Source organism: Leuciscus leuciscus (genome assembly GCF_965113295.1).
Source record: "Leuciscus leuciscus genome assembly, chromosome: 18".
NCBI lineage: Eukaryota > Metazoa > Chordata > Actinopteri > Cypriniformes > Leuciscidae > Leuciscus > Leuciscus leuciscus.
In genome coordinates, this window is record NC_138742.1 from 20,335,333 (window position 1) to 20,358,655 (window position 23,323).

Genomic DNA, 23,323 nt, shown 5'->3' on the forward strand with positions numbered 1-23,323 from the left:
TCTGTTAAACCTTGAAATAGTGTGTGGTTGTCGAGCGTGCATGGCTGAGGCGTGCTGGAAGCTTGTCTTATTGGAGATTATGTAAGTTGCGTGGGGAAGATTCTGAGATTTTATTCCTCATTATCCTACATTGCCGGTTTGAGGTATTAGGTGTTTTGTGCGCATTTCCCAATTAATTTCTATTTCTAAGACTTATAAGGGAATTTCTTATTCAAAGTTTCCACGTTGTCAAGAAATCCAGATGTTTAGTGAAGATGCAGTGCAGGCTACAGAAAGTGGGCTTTCCTCACAGATTCAAATAGTGGTGGCAAAAGTAATTGAAGCCCATATTCTAAATTTGTTACCGTTTTCCCCCAGAAAGAAACCAACTTTGCGAATAAGTAGATAAACGAAGTAAAATAAATTCTGTAAGCCATTTTAGAAACCGGTTTATTTCATTGACGTCAAGACGTTTAGTAACAGCGTCACGCGGGTTAAAGGATTAGTTCACTTTCAAAAAATGTGTCCATTATTAATTATGTTGCAAAAGTGAGATTTTGTCACAACAGTAACAAAACACCTACTGTAAAACCCTACTGTAAAACCCTACTGTTAAACCCTAACAGTAACCCTAGGCTACTGTTGTGACAAAATCTCACTTTTTTACATAATTAATAATGGACACATTTGTTTATACTTCTACGTAAATTCCTCACTTAGGCCTATGGAAATGTATTTAAATTTTATCGAAAATGAAAGTTCGTTTAAACTTTTTTTTTTTTTTACAGTAAAAAATACGTAGCCTACTTACAATGTAGGCTACTTAGGCTACTTAAGAAAATACTGGGTAATATAAGATAACTACAGTCAAGGATTAATGTTAGGTTTAGGTGTAGGTTCAGGGTTAGTACCTAGTTATTACCTAGTTATTGTAATGAGTAGCCTACATAGAATGTCCATGGGGAACAGGACTGTAAAATAAATACCCGAACTTTTCTTTCTTCTGTGGAACACGTAATGATCAGTTAGGGACTGAATGACAAACTCTGTCATGGTTCACTTTTATTGCATCTTTTTTTTCTGTAGAAGGAAAATGAATGCTAAATGAGGCTGTCATTCTCATTTTTGGGTCCTCACAAGAAAGATAATCACATACTAGAATTGGACCAACATGAGAGTGAGTAAATAACGACATCATTTTCATTTCTGGGTGATTATTCCTTTAAAGCAATAGAAATATGAGCGCGTGTAATAGTGCAGGTGAATTCCGCAGCGGGGTGAAAGTGAGTTGAGTCGAGCGTGCATCTGAGCGAGGGTAACGTGCTAATTGTCGATGGTAGACTGTACGGCAGAGCGCGCGCTCAATGCCCGCGGGGCCTCTCGAAGGAATGCCGCGCCGTCACTATGGTTTTGCGCTGCTGCATAAAAATGACTCAGACTTCAATCAAAACTCTAGTAACAATGAGACTGCACACTGAACTAAGAACGATACGGCCAGTTCGAATTACGTGTCACTCTCTCGGCTTTTATTGATGTCCCAAACTTAAGTCGTTCATTCATAACTCGTTTTAATTTCTGTCAGCTCACAGCTGCATTCACGTTGGAAGAAACTAGCGATGTCCAATTTGTGACCAAACCGTTGTTTTGAATCCTCTTCCAAGTGCTTGTTTTTTAATGCATGTTAAAATGTATTTTGACCTCATCATTTTAATTAAATGGCTGGTTTTACAGATAAGGCTCAAGCTTAGTCCCTGACTAAAATGCTTGTTTGAGCCGTCTTAACTGAAATAAACTTGCTGTGACATATCTTAAAACATGTCAGTGCCATTGTTTTGTCTCAAGATGCACACCAGTAATGTTTTTTTCTTCTTCTAAGGGACATTTATAAAAGATACTTAAATATCCTAATTGAACTAAGGCCTGGCTTAGTCCAAGCCTTGTCTGTGAAATCGGGCCTAAATGTCTTAACTGGACCTCTTGTTGAAAGTGTCAGACTTCTCTCGGGTGACATGTGCAGGACTTATCCAATCATTTAGTCCGCTTAAACCCCACCCCTCAAGCTTGCGTTCATCTGCCTCCATTGTTGTGTGCAATGCAATACATATCTCAAAAACCAATCAACAACAGATGCATTGAACCAAGTCCCCGTAATTACATTTTTTCTTTGTTGATAATTCTGAATGTACGTCACAATATGGAAAAGGAGAGCTGTTGCTTCTGCCACTTTTATCGCAACTTTTTAGGGATTTTTTTCACTCATCGGATTGATGCAAACTATTTGAAATGACCACATTTTTAGACTTCCCTAAACTTACAGTACTTGAGGAAACTTTTTTATTATTATTTATTATTATTCATACTAGAATTTGAAACATAGACAAACACACAAACATACACAAACACACACAAAAACTGCATAAACTGCATATAAATTCATAAACCGTGCTCACATTAAGTTCAGTCCACGATCTCTGTCATTCATAAAGACCTTTGATGTGGCCTCTTATTGTATTCAATCTCATTCACCTTCACAGGTTTTCTCAGTTCTCCCACTGGGCTGTGGAGGGAGTATGTGTGTTTATAGGACCCATAAGGAAAATGAACGCATTGTCACTTAAATAATGGACTTGAAATGAGATCCATAGAAGAAGTTAGGAAGTAAATGCCTTTATTTGTGCAAGTACTTGCATGTGCTTGTCTGCAGACTTAATCACTATGTCATTTAGCCATTGCTTGTAGGAGGCACCTGGATGCCCTGTATGTGTCCTGTTTGCATAATGTGGCTTGTCACTTTCTCCAGATCCAGTGTGCATGTCAGACAGGCTGTGATCATGGTCTTAGCCAGCTATGAGGTCATGAGGTCCGGACCTCGGTAATTTTTTTATATTCAAAAATAAAATTTCAAGCTCTCTGAATGATTAACTAGCCGTTTAAACAACTTAATATGAGTGTTTGCAATTCATGTCGCTGCGAGAAGCTAGAACATTTAACGGGGCTTGAGAGCGTGTTGCAAGTGAGGCCGCTTGCAGCATCCCATCCATGTTGCCAGATCCACCTATTATACTTTTTATACACCTATTAGTCTTTTTGGGGTTGTTCCCATTTGTTGTGACACTTTAGAAAGCTAATAAAGTGGGAAGTTGCATGTTAGGGTTAGTGATATATTAATCTTATTTCCAAAACACAAGCTTTTAACTTATTTCGGATTATTATTATTATTTTTTTTTTCTTCTTGTTTTTCGTAGCAATATCTGGCAACATTGTACTGCCGACATTCATTTAAAAAAAGAAGAAGCTTATAGACAAATTATAATTGCTGACAGGAAGATAACACATTCGGTAAGTCAAACGCAATGACCATCGTGATTATCTGTAAGAAATGTACAACACTATAAAAAACAATAGCATAATACAGATCTGTATGTTACAGAATGAAATATCCAAAATACTGGCCAGCAGGAAGACGGCTCATGCTGTTTAGTTAACCTTTCACAAAGTCATCATAAAAACATTCATTAAAGCAGTGTTTCTCAACGGGTGGGTCGTTTTGAGTAGTTCGCGGAGTGTGCAGTCAAAGAAACAACAAGTGTAATTCTGTTTTTCTGTCGCTGGACTATTATTTTAAAAGTGAAAAAGTGAAAGCGGTTGACTCTTCAATCAGTGCCTGAGAAAACAGCGTTGTCCTCACTTAGTATCCACGGTCAGATGAGATGTTGTGAAGTTTTATGTCAATGTTTTTAACATTATTCTAACGTTATTTTTGTAACTATATTTCTAAATGACTGTGGTCTCACATACCAACTTATTTGTATTAACAAAAACTATTTTGGAACTGCTATTTAATAGTCTTACCTTATACTCTTTATTCATCATCAATTATGTGTCATATTCTTATATACAGTATAGGCTATAGGCTATATGGGCCATTCTACAGAATTGGTTCAAAATCAGAGTTGGAAACGTCTTGAATTTTCTTTGTCTTTTTCCACAAATTTTGTATGTATGCAAATTGTATAATATCCACGGTACACATTTCTAGTAATTATCATATTGTACTTTCTGAAAGTTTTGGAATATTTTTCCTCTCCCCAAATTTGTCACTATACCAAAACACAATAATAAATAATTTAATAAGAAGGCTTATATTGGCCTATTCATAATTTGTTTACATCTACCTTCTTTGCTATTTAAAAAAAAAGAAGAAGAAAGTTTTCACAGGTAAATCAATACCAATTACAATTTTGACAATATTTCAAGTGTAATTTATAAGATTTGTTATATTTTGAAATCCTGTCTTTCTTTGTAAAAGGCATTAAGTTAATCATACTGATTTCAAAGTTAAGGATTCATTACAATCACTATAATAACATCTTAGCTGATAACTCAGTATACCTTATTTTTTAGACAAAACATGCATGTTTTGGTCGTGACGGCACATTTTCGGTAGTGACAGTAATGTATTGGTAGCGACCATATCATATTACAGAATTTTAACTCGCATAATAAAACCCTACTAAAACATACTAAGATACTAATGATTTGCATAACTGTACAAAATTTTTTTTTATTTCCCCCAAATGTGTTCCCTTTTGTCACTACCAAAACAATGATGACATGTTTCGGTCATGATTGTTTGGGACAGCCACCTCCCAATTGAAAGTACCCAATAAATGATGATTATATATATATTAAGCTTACTGATATTTTAAATATTATTGTGGGATTCAATAGATAATAGAAGGATCTTTGTAAACATCTAAGATTTGAATACTTAAATGCTTTTTAAATGTGTTTTTTGGTTGTGGGACAGCAGTTTGCACCAATTGTGTAGAATGGCCCATATAGGTCAAATTCCTAAAAAAAATTGCAGCTTAATGTCCATGGGAAAATGTGGGTCCAATGGCCTAACCAGTTGAGAACCACTGCATTAGAGCACAGACAAAGTTATTATTACTTTTCCATATAGCAATGTTTATTATGGAAATATATTACAGTAATCAGTATTGTTACATAACAAATTTTGATGCAATAAAGAAGGTCTAATTTAACAATGTTTATCCTCCAAAACAGACAAAACAGAGAGAGTGTAGAATGGCAAAAAGGTTTTGGCAAAATACGATAGATGTATTTCTTAAAAAAAAAAGCCTAAATTGAAAGATCAGGAAGACGGATTTGAGGACAAAGAGGAAAGCAACTGTGATATAGACTATAGAAAAAAACTGCCTTCCAAAGCAATGGGGAAAAGTTATAATGACAGAAATACATTCACCACCCTCGGCCTCAGGGTGTAACATGAACTACAGCTGTGATCTGAAAGTATGAATGACTAATGATGACTGTTGTGTTAACAGGCTGAATGTTTCTAACTTGTGGGACTTTTTGAACTACAGAAGAACATAATAATGCTAAGCATGAAAGTATTAAAGGGATTGTTCACCCAAAAATAAAAATGATGTCATAATTTACTCACCCTCATGTCGTTCCTAACCTGTATGACTTTCTTTCTTAGTTGAAATTTAAAAACAAATTTAAAAGTCATTAAAAAAAGAATTAAAGAAATAAAAAATCACTGGCTCAATTCACCCTTCGCAGGGACTTTGATTAACAGGTGATCTGACCAATCATAATCCGCCATCTGCCGATTCCGCCATTTTGTCTGACAAAGCAGTCAGGAGAGTTAGTAGTAGTTTAAAGGATTAGTTCAATTTAAAATGAAAATTAGCCCATGATATACTCACCCTCAAGCCATCCTAGGTGTATAGGATTTTCTTCTTCTTGCAACCAAGAGATTGAAGCTCAAAAACGTGCATCCATCCATCGTAAATGAACTCCAAACGGCCTTATGAAGCAAAACGATGAGTTTGTGTAAGAAAAATATTCATATTTAACACGTAACAAAGTTAAATTCTAGCTGAAAAACGGTGTGTACTGACGTCTTTCTGCAGTTGAAACAACATTCCTTCTGATGTTCATTTATGTTTATTTGATGCTGTAAATTAACTAGAAGGAAGAGATGATCGGTTCACGAGCAGCTTTACCTGATGCGCTACAGCGATCTGTTACGACACATTAATGAGCCACAAAACGGTATTTATTGTTTAAATTTCTTTAAAAAAAGAACAAATTTGAAAGATGAGACTTTGTTTCATATCAAAAGTAACCTGGTCTGTCCTGTCTGTCAGCACGTTGCCTGTGTCCTCTTTGCTCCGCGATGTATTTTTCACGCCGTGAGAGCGGCATGGCTTGTCGGACATAGTAACAGTAACTAAAGGGGGCGGGTCTTTGCGAACGGTCAATTCTCACATTTTTTTTCTTTCAAAACATTAAGTTTAGATCTCTACACTCTTAGAAAAGTCCATAAAAATTGCGGCCGATGTACTTTCTTTTTTGCGGGTAATCTGTGTTTGTTCCTGTTTTGAGTGGGTATAAGTTGCTTTCGGTTTGTTTCCATGGTTATTCATTGATTTACACCTTCAATGATTAATGACTTTCATGTCATTAATTAGTTTCTGTGTATTTAATCCCTGTATTTTGTTTAGTTCACTTGTCCGTTATCTTCAGTGAAAAGATTGACATTGAAAAATGACACAGAATGATTAAAATATTTAAAGGAACACTCCACCGTTTTTTGAAATAGGGCTTATTCACTTTCTTTCCTACATTTAGATAGGTGGGCAAATGCATTTTTGTCTCAGTGCGTGCATTGTTTTAGTTTGACAGGGTCGGCGCTAGCTCAGCTTAGCACAATGAATGGAATCCTTTGTTGCCAGCTAGCATGTCCTGAGTAAAAGTGATATAAAAAATTTAAAAACCCCACCTAATTACTTCTTGTGGCCTGCGTATTCACAACAAGTACAAATAGTGATGCAGATTAACACTAGGCGATTTCCTAGGCAGATATTGACTTATATATTAAGGACTATATTAGGGGGAAGCACAGGCGAAGCACTGCTACTTGGGCGTGATATCTCTGCGCCCAAGTAGCAGTGCTTCGCCTGTGCTTCCCCCTAATATAGTCCCAAGTCAAAATCTGCATTAGGGTTGGGCGATGTCCCCTAAATTGGCAGTTGACGATGTTTACAGTAAAACATCGCGATGGACGATGATATCGTCGTGAGGGGGGGGGGGGGGGGGGGTGGGGGGGGGGTGGGGGGGGTGCTACGGAATCGCGCTGACCATCACGAAGAGAGAGAGAGAGAGTAGCTACTTCTACTGTGTTTACGCCACGGGAATACTCGGCTTGGCATTTTGAAATATTTATATGTTTATTTGGCCATTTAGGCTCGCAACCGAAGACAAAGACTATGCTTGTCCGTGTTGCGCTCGGAGCGCGCGCACAGCATCCTGTCAGTACAATTCAGGTCTCTTTCGCGACTTATCGCGCTTTTAATATTTCTTTTCAATATAAAGCACATCCTGATCTTTTCTTTCTCATTCATTCATGTTTTATTATTAATAACTTTAAACAGAATTGTCAACTGAAATCTGCGCGGATTATCAACAATACGACACATTTATAGGACATAAAGGGTCTCTGCGGCAAAAGTGAAAGTACCAGCGGCCAGCGGCCAGCGGGTGAGATGTTTCGAAATGTCTCTTTGAACAGTAAAGCACCCGTTTCAATAAAAGGATATATTAAAGTTTATATAGCCTACTTTTACATTTTCGCTGCTGTTCTAAAATGATTTTCGCCATCACCTTAAACAAGCAGCAGCTGCTTGAATCCCAGTGCAGGAGCTGTAACTGTTAGGTTACCACAGAAACGTAAGCGGTTAGTTGATTGCTGTGGTGACTCGTGACACTCGCGAACAGCACTGAACACGCACGTCTTAATTTTTTTATCGTTCATTGGTAAAGGGTGAGAGACCTTGCGAGCCACATGATTTTTGCCTAAGAGCCAGGTGTGGCTCGCGAGCCAGGTTCCCAACCACTGGTGTACACACGAACACGAACTGCTGTGAGACTGGGCTGGTCTCACAGGGTGGGGGCGTGGCATCACGATGGTGGCTCACCATCGTGATGTCGGTCAGCCATCACGATGGACGATGATATCGTCCATCGGCACAACCCTAATCTGCATAGGAAATCGTCTAGTGTTAATCTGCATCGCTATTTGTACTTGTTGTGAATACGCAGGCCACAAGAAGTAATTAGGTGGGGTTTTAAATTTTTTTATATCACTTTTACTCAGGACATGCTAGCTGGCAACAAAGGATTCCATTCATTGTGCTAAGCTAAGCTAGCGCCGACCCTGTCAAACTAAAACAATGCATGCACTGAGACAAAAATGCATTTGCCCACCTATCTAAATGTAGGAAAGAAGGTGAATAAGCCCTATTTCAAAAAACGGTGGAGTGTTCCTTTAATCCAAATAAATAAATGTTTGTGGTTCGTACTGATGTTATCCATCTGTTCTCATACACTTCAGCGTCGCGGTCACTAGTTCAGACGAACGCTGACACCCTGTGGTGAAATAATGGCGTATTTTTAACAGCCGCTGCTTTCTCAGATCGGCTTGGGTTGAATTAAAACTTCATGTTACGATAAGTTTGGAAAATTCTGCACACCGTAAACATCAGAATATACCTTCTCCTGTCAATAAAAATGGCCACATTTTTAAATCTTATCGCGGGCACTCATTTTAGGTGGCGTTTGTTCAACTCATTGACCACAGTACATTCAGAGGATGTCTAATAAGGGGAGAACTTCCACTCTCAGTAAATTTCCGGCTTCTGAACTGGTTGCAGTTCCACTCTGGTTCCATATGAGGGCGCTCACAGGACGAGTGCAGAATGAATGGAGGTCTATGACGCTATACCCCTCAAAATCCACTTTTCTCAGGATATCATTTTTTGTCTAGTAATTTGAATGTTGTATTCGAAAGGAGATGCAAAGAAATTACACATTGCTGGGTGTTAGATTTTTTAGAGTCACTTATTTGCTTTAAAAAGTCTTTTAAAATGTCAATGACCTCAAACACATTGTACGACCAGAGATACTGCTTTACGGCAATCCTTTAGTCACTTTGGTGCTTTCGCGCTCTGCACTTTCTTTTCTCTCGAGGCATCGACAACACAGCTGACACAGGTAAATAATACACGTGCTAGAAGAGTTTTTGTTTTGTTGTTTTAAAAGACCACGCTGAAAATACACACACACACACACACACACACACACACACACACACACACACACACACACACACACACACACACACACACACACACACACACGATGCCATCAAGCGGTATCTCTGGTCGTAATCAGTCCTTCACTGACCAATCAGTGTTCATTAGCAGAATGCTAGCATGTTATGGGCAGCAACAACTCAACCTGTAAGAAATCGAAAGGAGTAAAGTACTCGTAAATTCACCTTTCGACCAATAACCCATGTTGAACTTGCAAAACCTACAAACAAATCTGAGATTTCTCAACGACAATCGGGTGAAAGAGACAAATTAGCCGTCTAGCTCCATAGACTCCCATTCATTTTGCACTCATGGGCGATCGCCCCCCAGTGGAACTCTGGTGGAACTACAACCAAAATTCGGTATAATAGGACTTAATAGGGAGTGGCCAGGCTCTCCGTAGACGGGCTCTGGTACATTGAAAGTAAACATAACCGGAAATAAGTGAGACATACTATTTCCAAACGGAAGTGCGTCACGAAGCTGTCCATTGTGATTGTTCCTGTTTTGTGTGGGTTTTAGTTAAGTTTCATTGCTTTCAGTTTGTTTCCATGGTTATTCATAGATTTACACCTGATGTTCATTTTGTTAATTAGTTTCTGTGTATTTAAGCCCTGTGTTTTGTTCAGTTCATTTGTCCATTATCTTCAAATTATAGCGGTTGTTCTGTTCGTGTCTTACTGAGTATCCTCAGAGTTTTGTTTTTGGCATCATTTATGTTAAATAAAAGCTACTGCCAGAGATAAGATCGAGTTGTTTTATTTCATTATTTTCAACAGCGCGTGTCACTATCTTTATATGAAATTGAATTATCTGTATTGATTATTTTACCTGTATTTTGAATTACGCATTGCATTGTGTTTTATGGTTAAAGGAAATGTCCATACATTTAACGGATAATGTTTACAAATTGCTTAAATGCGCATGCAGCCATGTGCATTTTACTATCGCTTTCGAATTAGCGGCAATTTGGGGCGGATATTGCTTGAATGGTGGGTCAATTATTATCCTTAATGAAAAACACAACAACAAAACAGTACCATGACAAACTTGGTTATATTAAAGGAGTCATGACCTGTAATTTTCACTTTTCCACGAGAAAAAATTTATGTTATGATTGCCTAACGATTATACACTGGCCGGGAAGCCGATATTTAAAAGTGAAGCGTTTGTTTACCCCTGGGTTCGTCAACCAGCCCACGTGCACGCGCACTCAAATACGTGATGTTAATTTCTGCGCCGACTTGACGTCAAGTCGGCGCAGGATATACCATATATGGACACCGCAGACCTATGCTGCAGGAAGCCCGCCCTGCCCCTCTCCCCCTCATATTCAGTGAGCGCCGCCATTACTGAATTCCGATTCGAAGTACGCACTCGACCGTGAAAGATACAGAAACGTGGTGCACATGTGAGTTGCTTAGTTCCCTTTCCAGCTCAGGTTCAGAGTCTGGCTCGTGCATATAAGGTTGAATTCCGTAGGTCGCGGCCAGGTCGGGTTCATTCACAACTTGCGCCATGATGTCATTTTGGAATGATATGCTGAAGAGTTACCTGCGGTGTCAACCCCCCTCCTTCCTGCCACCAATCAACGCGCCCCTCATTTGCATTATTACAATGACCGTCCACGACAGCCAAAATATCGCATCAGATCTCGCGAGACAATAATGCCTTCAGAAATAAGGGTCAGAGGAGCTCTGTGTTTATTTTTTTCCCACTTTTTTTCCACTTTTCTTTTTTGGAAGGGCCTGAAAGACTATAATAGAGCGTGGGTATCCAATGTAATACTAGGTTATGACTCCTTTAAACAAAACTTTTAATAACAAAACGAATAAGCACGGCATACACCATGCTGATAAATGAAATCTGAGTCCTGTTGCTGAGCTGTGCTGTGACTCTTGTTCGGCACAAACTGAATTGAGCAGACGTGTTCAGTTTTTAATTGCAGTGTCCGTTCTCTAACGACGGCAGGGGGCGGTGCCGCAATGGGAAAGTGATGTAATCGTGTGTGGCTGAACACCATAACATCGACTATTGCAGCAAGCCTAGTTTACATGGAACACATTGCTTCAAAAATAAATGCATTGCATACGTAACAAATGTGCATTTTTTCTGTGTACTACAGTATTGATTTACTTTACCCAGTAAATGTTACCAACTGATCAAATCTGTATCAGAAAAGCTTAGTGTGATACACAGCAGCATTCAGCTTGACAAAACTGACAGTCAGTGAATTAAATGTTTTGAGTGAGTTACTACATTTTGCAAACATGCAACAAAGTTGTGATGTCCCATAATGTAAAACAGTTTGGACAATTGCACTTACCGTTAAGACAGTTTCATTAAATGAGCCAAAGGTATTGAGAAAAACTGAAAAACTGTTCACTGCTCCGTTCCATACAACAAAAGGGGTTGAGGGTGAGAGTAATCAAATAATGACAGAATTTGCATGTTTGGTGAACCATTTCTTTAAAGGGATACTCCACTTTTTTTGGAAATAGGCTCATTTTACAACTCCCCCAGAGTTAAACAGTTGAGTTTTACTGTTTTCGAATCCATTCAGCCGATCTCCGGGTCTGGCGGTACCACTTTTAGCATAGCTTAGCATAATGAATTGAACCGGACAAGACCATTAGCATCTCTCTCAAAAAAATTAACAAAGAGTTTCGATATTTTTCCTATTTACAACTTGACTCTTCTGTAGTTAAATCGTGTACTAAGACCGACGGAAAATGTAAAGTTGCGATTTTCTAGGCTGATATGGCTAGGAACTATACTCTCATTCCTGCGTAGTAATCAAGAAACTTTGCTGCAGTACCATGAGCTTTAGCTATGCTAAAAGTGGGACCCCCAGACCCGGAGATCGGCTGAATGGATTCGAAAACGGTAAAACTCAACTGTTTAACTCTGGGGGAGTTGTGAAATGAGCCTATTTCCAAAAAAAGTGGAGTATCCCTTTAATATAGTGGCCTTAATTATCTTATTAAGGTGAAATACAGTATAACATCAAATGATTTTTGTCTTGACTTACCTAGACGGTCATTACATATTATTACCTGAAACAAACATCAGAAACTGGAGATAAAACCTAATCATAACTGCAACATATTGCTGAGTAGATCAATACTGTTAGCTTTCTGAAGAATCTACTGTGTCATTGATTGTGTAATGATTTTTTAGAATGATGAAGTCATTATTATTTGACCCATTTTTCTATTCCTGGTTCTTGAAGGAAGTTTGAGTGCTTGTCTCCTAAGGGCAAATATGACAACATGTTTAGCTGAGACAGAGGTCAATGTTTAGTTAAAGACTAAAACAAATATCCATTAATCTTTTCTCAGAAGAGCATGCATTTGCTAGTGCATGCTTATGTTTTTCAATATTTGAGTCATATTGGGTTAGTTTTTTTCTGTTTTGCCTCTTTTTTTCATTTATTTAGTCTGTTTCTTTTTTGACAGGATAAAGAAGAAGAAATAAAAAAGACGACAGAAGTAGTGATGCCATCCAATAAGTACTCCTCCGCTATAATGGCGGAAAGTGACAAGATGACTGCCACGGTAAGATGGAAGAAGAGTGTTGGGAGAGCAAATAGGATCTGTCATGATTTACCCACACTTTACTCACTTTTCTTCTTCTGGGGAACACAAAAGGAGAAATTTTGAAGAACGTTTGTGTTGCTCTTCTCTATCCAATTATCTATCCTCTATCCTTCTGTGTGGAAGTCCTTTGCCCTCACGAAAAAATTCCAGATCGCATGCATTCCTGTTGAAATGACTGGAAATGTGAAAATTCACAATGTTAAATGTTGCCGCACCTTAGTGACGTTTATTCCAACATAATGCGATAGCTTTGACCGTTATTTGCTGAAAATCCAACATCCACCCTAGTTCCAATGATATCTTCATCACTTAAATTATATCAGCCGTACTTTCACTTCTAAAACCACTAATCTGTTTGACACTTTTCTCACCTAGATTGGATTGGTGTGGGTGTCCCATTCATCTCTGGTGTTTTGGGTTCAAAATGAGGCCAAATGTGCAGTGGAATTTAGGGGATTAGAGAAAGGGGAGAGAGAGTTAAAATGAAAGTATCTGGTTCTGAGAATGGAAGAGGTGCTCTAGCAGGTTTGTTATGACAGCTCTAATGAACTTTGGCCTGAATTTTTATTTTCTAACGGATTTTTCTACATATTCTTTACCACTGTAAATGAGGCAAGACCGCTTACTTTCTTCTGGTCCTGCACTCCATAGAGTGCAAATAGAGAGAGAGATAAAGTGAGAGAGAGCAGGCTCTTTGAACGCTGCACCTGGCTGAGGAAGTGCTCTGAATCCCACAGACCAGCTGCTTGGCCGGGGAGGAGAGAGGAGCACACTGGCCATTCAGACGCCCAAGAGCATGTGCCATCTCATTTTGAGCACAACTGAAACTAGTCTGTTCCAACAAATCTGTTCTATGAGACGTCTTAAATGGTTCTGACCTCCTTTTACTCTGTTGCAGCATGTCAGTGTTCTGAACATCATTTTTTCTTTTTAACTTAAAGGAATGTTTGGGGTTAAATACAGGTTAAAGCTATTGACACCATTTGTCACAGGCTGTCGGTTACCACAGAAAACAATTTCATCTGGTCTATTAGTTTGTAATTAACTGACAGAAATGGAAGTCTGTGGTGTGGCGTTGTCACGACACTAGAGCTGCACGATTCTGGATGAATAATTTTTTTCAAACAGAGATCACAATTCTCCCGCGAACAGAAAACTATACAAAATAGCATATAATTTACTAGAGGTTCTGACAAAATGTTATTTAAAATGTTTAATTAATCTGAATGAATTGATAATATGAATATTTGTAAAAGAAATAACGATACTGTGTGGTTGTAAAGACTGGTTGTGAAGCTGTTTCATACCTATACATGATAACTTCTTTCTCTTGGGTCAGTGGTAGCTCCGACGCAGATTTGAATATTCCGGTATGATTTTATTAAAGGTTTTATAGACAGGCGAATGGTTGTTATTTAGGAATAAGATCGCCTGGTTTTTTGAATGGAGATTTCAATCTTTTAACGATTAATCGTTCAGCTCTACACGATACCAATTAATTTTTTCTGGAATTTTCCTAAATGTGAACATAAAGTGATCCTGGAACACTCTCCGTTTACATTGCACTCTATAAGCCAACAGTTTTTAAGATACCTCCTCAGTTTGGTTAGTTTTAAAGGATATTTGTTTGCTTTAAAGTTTATTTGGAACAATCATGTAAGGCCAAAATTCTTGAACAAGAAATTATTTTTGTTGCTCCATCCAAAAGAATGTGGCCACAACAAATCAAAATCTAAAATAAATTATTTATGATAAAATGAACTGACAAAATATATCCAATTAGTCTAGACTTAGTGCTGGTCAAAGAAAACAGTGAAAAAAAAACATATTTCTATAAAAAAACACACATTGGTTAGGCTACATTGTATTTTTATAATTCAAGAATTTCCATTTCGCAAAGCAGTGCATCATGACAGAAACAGTGATTCAATTGTTAAACACCAAATACTTCACATAGTGTGCACATACTTCAATTAAATGGAGGTCAACAGAAAGAAAGCACAGTATTCTTTGTTAAGGCTAATTCATACTGTACAGAGACGTCGACCAACGTACAATTACAGTATGTCACCTCTCAGACATTCCAAGACTGACAACTAAAAATCAATGAAATTAACTAAAACAAGTGCCGACCAACGCCAAGAGGAAGTAACGTACTTATCAGAAAAAAAACCTACGAAAGGTCTGTTGCTGTTGCAGTGTAAATTTTCCTTAATCAAATTTTTTACATTTATTTTGCCCATTTTTCCACTTTATTTGGATAGCACAGTATAAAGCCAACAGAAAGCCACGTGACTTTCAAATGAAAGATTGGTATCAAAGAGCACACCCAGGTTCCTAACCGACGACGAAGACTTAACAGAGCAGCCATCAAGTGTTAGACAGTATTCTAGCCCTAGGTTATTACGTGAGGACGTTTTTTGTCCAATAATTAGAATCTCTGTTTTTTCAGAATTTAGTAGAAGGAAATTTCTAGTCATCCAATTTTTTTATATCAGCTATGCATTCCGTTAATTTTGTGAATTGGTAGTTTTCGTTAGGTTGTGAAGAAATATAGAGCTGAGTATCATCGGGATAACAGTGAAAGCTAATTCCATGCTTCCTAATGATATCTCCTAATGGTAGCATGTACAGAGTGAACAGCAGTGGTCCTAGTACTGAGCCTTGTGGTATGCCATACTGAACTTGTGATTGATAAGACATCTCTTCATTTACTGCTACAAACTGATAACGGTCGGTCAGATAAGTATGATTTAAATCATGCTAATGCAATTCCACTAAAACCAACATAATTCAAACAACAAAGTCTGTTTAAAAGAATGTTGTGGTCAATAGTGTCAAATGCAGCACTAAGATAACACTAATAGAGAGATACAACCACATCTAAACATTTATATGCTAGCCTTCTGTGTATCATACATACCTCAGTGGACATGGTTCCGTGCGTTCGCCGGCTTCTTTGAAAACAAATGCACATGACCAGAGGGAGAAGATGGGAGGGGGGAGAGTCGTCAACGAGTTTTGACAACAGTGTTGTCATATCTATTCCGAAGCTGTAGGGGGAGCTCTATAGAGAAACCCGCTAGCAAAAAGCGAAATTGCCAAAATTGCATAGGGCTGCTTTAATTTTAGCCCTAGTGTTTTGCATTTGAAGGGATATCCATCCATCCATCCAAACTGCCTATCCTCTGTAGGCTCAGCATCTCAGGCCTAATTTTCAGGATTAGTTAATCTAAAAAATAAATTTCTTATATGACAACTCTCGGATAGATTGGCATGGTAATCGTTATGGCAATGTTAATGTATTTGGTCTTGGCAGAATGATCTGCTACACTGCTGTTGGAGAGCAAGTACAGAGACATGCTACTGTGAGCATGTAAGACATGCTGCTGCTGCATACATAACAAACATAGAATAACCCCTGTAGCAGATCTATACAGGTGGAGCTGGGGAAGGTGGGGTTGACCAGTAGATGGTGGCAGAGGAGCACTTATTGACCATTTCCACTCTCATATGGGAAAAAGTGGGAAGTCACAAAGTCTCATGAAAAACAAAAACTTTTCTTCAAATTGTGACTGAATTACACTAAAAGCAAGTAAAGAGCACTCCCTTTATAATCACTGAAGCTTTTGGTCAATTGATCAGTTTCATCAGAAAAACAATGGTACATTTCATAAGAGTAGAATATTTAAATTTTCCCTATAAAATTTGTTTTTTCATGGTACTGTTCTTAATAAAAGTAATAAATTAACTTTATAATTAAAAATCCTCCCAGCACTACCAAATCAGGTGCTGGTGCCACCATCTGTAGAACTTAGTGGCACTGATGCTACCGCTCATAAAATGTTAGTCTGGAGCCCTGCTATCCTTTTAAGGCTGAATACTCAGTAGTTTGTGTTGTCATTTTAAGTTTCACTCGTAGATTAATTGAGTAATAACAGACTTTACTGGCTAAAACAAGTTGTCCCACTGGTTCATGACATGTGGTTCCACTGTTTGCTCATGTTGTGTCTTGTCTGGAATCATTTATGTCTGCTAACAGAGCTGTTATCTGATGAGCCTCTCCGCTGTACCATTGGCTTTGGGAGAGTGTCTGTTCACATGGTTGGGAAGCATGGCAGAACTCTGGGAAATAACACTGAGTTTCTACATATTGCTTTTCCTCTCTCTGTGTGTGTGTGTGTGTGACTGTGTGTACTATTACATAGTATAAAAGGGGGATCTGAGCCACCTGTTTTGATCCGCTGACTTTTTTCAGCCTTTCAAAAGCTTGAGCCGGGGGCCCCTTTAGGCAAGAGCAGTGCAGGGGGTGTCATTAGGAGCCAGCAGAAAGATAAACTGAATGAATGAAGGAGCCCATAAACCCCTTGACCTCTCCAGCCTCTACTTGCCTCCTTAAACAGAATACATGTTTAATTTTTTGTAAGTTTACTCTTGTTCATGCTTATGTGATTTTGAGCAGCTCTTGCATTCATTTATAGACAGATTTTCTAAGCATCATGCTGATGAAGTAACTAAAAATGTATATGCTAGAATTCAATATTAGGATTATCGATCCTACTTTTTTGTCATTGTATTTTTTTTTAAATGAACCATATTATAAAATGCACCTAGTTCCCCTAAAAATTCTGTCATCATTTACTCGGGTATGTGTGGTGTAGGTATTCCCTACATTATGGGGAAATTTTTGGGTCCCCATGAGGAGAACAGCTTATAATGGTAATTATTATATAATGTTATATTATATGAAAATGTAAAAATTCAGAAAGTTTTCTGTGATGGGTAGATTTAGAGGATATAACATAGAGTTTGTACCATATAAAAATCATTATGTCTATGTAAAGTCCCCATAAAACATTGAAACTCAATGTGTGTGTGTGTGTGTGTGTGTGTGTGTGTGTGTGTGTGTGTGTGTGTGTGTGTGTGTGTGTTGTGTTGGCAAAACCTGTGATCTGCTGCAGAGCAGCTGTGGCATTAAAGATGTCTGGCATTCCAGTGGACGGTTCCAGAAATGCGACAGCAGATTGTATTGTTCCCACATTCATGAACACACAATGTTCTGTCTATGTGCTTTAAGAAAACAGTGCTCTCTCCTTTTTTTCCCTTTTTTGTATATGTTTAGCAGTTATCTGCTTTTTGATTTGTAGTTTTTCAATTTTCATCTGCTCATCCACATACACAATTTACACTTGCTCCTATTCAGCACTGTTCACATTAGAGGGTGATAAAGCAACAACAAAAAAATCACATTCATATTTTTCAACCTTTTTGACATTTATGTGTTTGCTTTGAAATTGCAAAAATGACACTCTTTTTGTCAGAGGCACCATAAACGAAATATACTAAAACCTTTTAATGTATCTACTGTAAAATGCCAAGCAGGGACTTCTTTCAGTGATGACAGAAACAAATCAATGTGATGAAACAAACAAATGATTCAGAGACTTTATCATACAGCTGTGCTTGCTAAACAAGTGTAAATACTGTTAAACCGTTTTTGTCTTAAATAGAATATCACAATCTTTAGGGAAAATGAATGGGAAAAAAACAATAATATAATTAATCATTGCAATACAGTTCAATAGTTTGGAGTCAGTAAGATTTTTTTGAAAGAAGTCTCTTATGCTCACCAATGCTGCATTTGTTTGATTAAAATGACAGTAAAAATGTGTGGATTTGGATTTGCGCAATGACTAATTTCAATAACGTTTAAGCAGAAATTTTGCAACCGACTAGTTAAACCCCGACCCCAGGAGACAGTGCGATTCATTTGTATTAGTCTGAACAGTCAAATCCCATACTGAATGCCACTAAAAATAGGTCAGGTACATGCGATACATACAAACTTGCATTATGATCATTGTATATTAAACTTGAGTGTTCACTTTAACAACGTTAGACATTATAGACATATTTATTCAAATCAACTGAATCAATAGGCAGCGCAGAATCTATGAGTTCAAACCCAATAGCCTAATATAAGCAGATTTCCTCAAATAAAAGTTAGTCTACATAAGTCATCATGTTAAGATATTGTTGTTTGTTACCACGGCAACCACTTCCATGTCCTGGTTTGAACATGCTTCTTGTGTATGAAAAGTATCTGTACACATGAATGGCGGCAAAATCACAAGAAGCCTGACGTGTACTGACAACCAGGGCCGTAGCTAGAGGATTCGGGGCCCCCTGAAAAAATATTGATGTGGGCCCCCACCACCCTCCACCAATATCATATACTGTACAATAGATGAGCATGGAGGCCCACATATAACAGAAGATGGCGATGTTGTTGTGAAACCTTTATTTTAAAAGTTAAATGTTTATTTAAAATTTACAACTAATAAAAACTAACAAAAAGCAAGAAATTGTTCAATAATAATAAAACCAATTTTAAAAAAAGTAACAGCAAAATAATGTTTTTTCCCCATCAGTCTGTTATAATTCATAAATCAAAAAGTAAACATTTATAAATTGACAAGAATGCAGTAAAAAAAAACACAAAAAAACATTTATGATAATTTCCATAATGACCAACGCAATCTACCAAGAGCAGCTCAAATTAGCGTAGGGTTGCAAACCACTACTAACAATCTACTAACAACACAAACGAAACATGGGTTAAGACATGCTTTTTTGGGCATTAAATAATGGCGCAAATACCAGTAAATTGACGAGCGCAAACCTTAGTTTGAACACTCTCCTCCCATAAATTTTGCATCTGAAAGGGAAACTCCTACAAATGCATATGCAGTAAAGTCAGCCACGAAAATAACTTTTTCAGCGTTAATTTTTCACTGCGTATTTTGAGTAAATCCTGACAGTATTCTTTTAATGCCAAAAGAAGCACAAGCTGTTAGTAAATCTGGCCCCTAGTTGTCCTCTATTAGTAGGTAAAAATGCATATTCTGTTAACTTAAAAGAAAGGGTCAAGAGGTCAAGGTTTGGCTGGTGAGTATTGCCCAGACACTGCTGCTAAATGTCATAACTACACCTTTCAATAATAATCATAATTGGTGATGTGTTGGGGTGACAGTGATGTTGTGAAGATGTTTGGACCTCCCCTCCATTAGTATGTATTTTACATTTACATTTATGCATTTGGCAGACGCTTTTATCCAAAGTGACTTACATTGCATTTCAAGGTACACATTTTACATTCTTATCAGTTCTTGCTTTCCCTGGGAATTCATTCATTTTATGAATAAGAACAGAAAATATTTGTACCATCACACACCCATTCAGCTGTGCCAGGTAACATGGGATGCAGTTCTGTTGATTGTGAGTTGTCCAAATGTTGTGTTTGCGCTCTGTGATCTTTATAAACTCCGTGAAGATTATAAACCACAATTTTTTCAGGCTGCCGTGAATGGCGACACGTCTGTGGGGGAGGGATTGTCAGAGAATGACAGCGGTCTGGAGATTACCAATGAGAACAGCCCACTGACTGCGGCAGAGCCACCTTCACCTTTCTGCCCCAAACAGAACGGAGGCGCAGCCTCACCCGCAGGTACACAGACTCACGTTCTGGGTTCAGCATCTGCGACATTCTGCCAATTACTTCAGAAAGTAACTTAAAACATCATGTCTACAGTAATGCAATTACAATGCAAGTCTATAAGGCAAGACATTTTGGAGGATTTAATAGCAGATACGTGAATTACATTTCTTGATTGAATTGTCATTTTATCAGTAAGACTACTGTTACCGATGTATTTCCTGAGAATTTGAAATCTTTTTTTACATGTAAATACCAGGTATCCTTGTGCATATCATGTGAAAGTTACAATGTTTAGCGACATTACATAATTATGACAGGAATTTTAATATTCAGTATAACTTTAGTAAGCAATTCTATCACACTAGTCTCAAACACGTATGTTTAAGTCTTGTGGCTATACTTTTGGAACAGTGTGTTTTAAAGTTTATCTTGGTGCAGAGCCCTTTTTGCTTGTTTTTACAAAATAATTTTCAATGGTAATCAATGTTACAGAGTGTAGGAAATTAGCTTGATTATCTCCTCCATTGTCAAATATTATATTACTATTAGAAATGCTAATTGTTATTATTCAGTACATTTAAATAAATTAAATTAAATGATCACTTAGGTGTCTAAAGCGTATAACCAGGTAGGCCTAGGATAAAATAATATCCAGTATATAGAAACTAAAGTGTCTGAATTTTCTTATACTTTGTCATGAACTTTCTTAATCTTTCAGACGAGAGTGTGAACAGCATCAGAAGAAAGAGATCTCGTAAGCGCTCTGACACAGAGGAAGACAGTGCCTGGGATTCCTCCTACAGTGAGGTGAGAATTTACTTAATTTACTTACACATCTGATCTTATCGCACACTGACAGAACACTTCAATAAGACACATCTATTCCAAAGTCCATTTTACTGCTGTTTCCGGAGACATGGCTGAAATATGGCAAAAATAGTTTCTTTAGTCCAGGAAATATATATCCATCCATCCATCTTCCTAGCGTTATTCCTGCTCGTTTGCAGGGTCCACTTTACACACACATTTGCGCCGGATGCCCTTCCTGACACAGCCCTGCACTAGTGCTGGGACACATTCACACTCTCACACATACACACACACACACACACACACACAACAATTTGTCATATCCAATCCACCTTACCTGCATGACTTTGGACTAGGGGTGTAAATCGGACAGATAATCACGATACGATAAGATATCGATTCTCTCAGCCAGCGATACGATATTTGCCGATACCTCAAAAAATTCTACGATACGATTACGATTCGGCTATATCGGGCTATATCGATCGATTAATCGATATTTAGATATTATGTGCCAAGTGTGCACAACCAGTTACATTTATTAACTCACACTAATACATGCAAAAATATATAACATCAGAGTTTAATTAAACTCTTTGAAAATTGCACATCCTCTTCCAATTGGGACATTTACAAGTTGTTTGTTACAAGTTTAAAAAAAAACATGATTTATGAAAATGAACAAGAACGGAGTTATCTGTTTTTGCAAATGAACTCTATAACAGAAGTTTTTTTTATATATTGTGCATCTGAATATCAATCAAACTGCAGCTGGGTTGTTTTGATTAAGTAAAAATAACAACAAAAAGTTTTTCTTCTCAGCTGACATAGACGCCTGTCAAACTTTGTTGTTGTGATTAATGTACACACAATACAGAGCTTTTCCCTCACCACTAACGTGCTGTTTTAGCAAGATTCCGTGAAAAAGTTTCAGCTTTTATTTTCCTTTTACGCCCCGAAGAAGAAATCACAGGTTCATCAAGTTCGCTGAAATCCATCCTCGATCACTTTTAGTCAGCTTTGACGAAACTCCTCTCAGCTAGCTTTTCAAAGTGACAAGCAAGCAGCCTTGTCACCTGACCTGAATACTGCGCATACGGGGCTTGTCGTTTCTGCTGTAAAACATGAACTCGCGATGCCTTGACAATGGAAAATACCGGCTTTTGTGACAAAGGGTTCAGTCAATCTTGTCAGGTGTCTATTTCAGCGGAGAAAAGTTACGTGAAGATGTGGAGTGTGTCAAAATAAAGGTACCGTATATCGATATTTTATGTGTGGCATCGATGCATCGTATCGATGTATTGTTACACCCCTACTTTGGACTGTGGGGGAAACCGGAGCACCCGGAGGAAACCCACACTGACAAGAAAGGACTCCTGGGTCAGGAACCGGGGACCTTCTTGCTAAATCAATATATCGTTGAATAACTGAGAAGACAAAACACTCAAAATGTGGTGGTATAATCATATTTGCATAGATTCCTCCATTCATTCACCTCTGCTGTGATAGACTACTTATGCATTTATGGTGGTAAAAATACCACATGAAACACGAGAACTTACCAATAGGTTTCGTAATTTTAGAGAGCAGATGCATCATGGAGGCTGTCTGAACAGATGCAGGAAAACACATACATAGAGAGTTGGGTATCACTTCCACTTCTGTTAATTATCCACATGAGATTTTCAGAGCAAAACATGCAGAAGAACACATTGTGCAGCATTCCTGCCGCCCCTTTAAACAAAGAGTCTGCCATACACATGCGCTAACTGCAAACTGTGTGCATGTGTATGCACGTCTATTAATTTGTTGTTGTGATACATATCTGTACCCACAACACATTTCACCCTTTAAGATGTTAAGGGCTATTCAGTCTATACTATAAAGTCTCCTTAAAATCAGATACATGATGATTAACAGATACGACTGTATTATATATCACTTCTTATCTTTTCTTTTGTGTTTTGTGCTTATCTGCGATTTTCCTCTATACTGATAAAGCTTGTGCATCCAGTGCAAAGAGAAAAGATATAGGTCAGATTATGGGAATTTATATAGTTTACAGACTGAGGAGGTGTTGTTGTGTGCATAACCTTGCCTTGCCAACCTATTATCAAAATTATCAAATACAGTGTATGGAATTATATTGTGTCTAAAGTACAATATTTGAATGCAACTTTTGTCTTCTCCCATCCTGTAAATACTTGACTATTCCTGTCTATAAAAGTGTAAATAAGCAGCAAACAAAA

The 23,323-nt window shown here is 37.8% G+C and overlaps 1 protein-coding gene across 5 annotated transcripts in view; it reads left to right on the plus strand.

Annotated features, from left to right (window-relative positions):
• dnmt3bb.1 (DNA (cytosine-5-)-methyltransferase 3 beta, duplicate b.1) overlaps positions 1-23,323 on the plus strand; it is a 49,126-nt gene that overhangs the window by 394 nt on the left and 25,409 nt on the right. Inside the window, exons 1-4 of one of the 5 annotated variants that reach the window (XM_082146456.1) lie at positions 1,107-1,156; positions 12,626-12,724; positions 20,123-20,273; positions 20,983-21,071. In XM_082146456.1, the coding sequence (XP_082002582.1) occupies positions 1,151-1,156; positions 12,626-12,724; positions 20,123-20,273; positions 20,983-21,071 (345 nt within the window). In that variant the 5' untranslated portion in view covers positions 1,107-1,150. Of the gene's footprint in view, positions 1-1,106; positions 1,157-3,261; positions 3,319-12,625; positions 12,725-20,122; positions 20,274-20,982; positions 21,072-23,323 lie in introns of those variants that run through there. The other 4 variants (XM_082146452.1, XM_082146455.1, XM_082146454.1 and 1 more) reach the window with 4 other exon arrangements.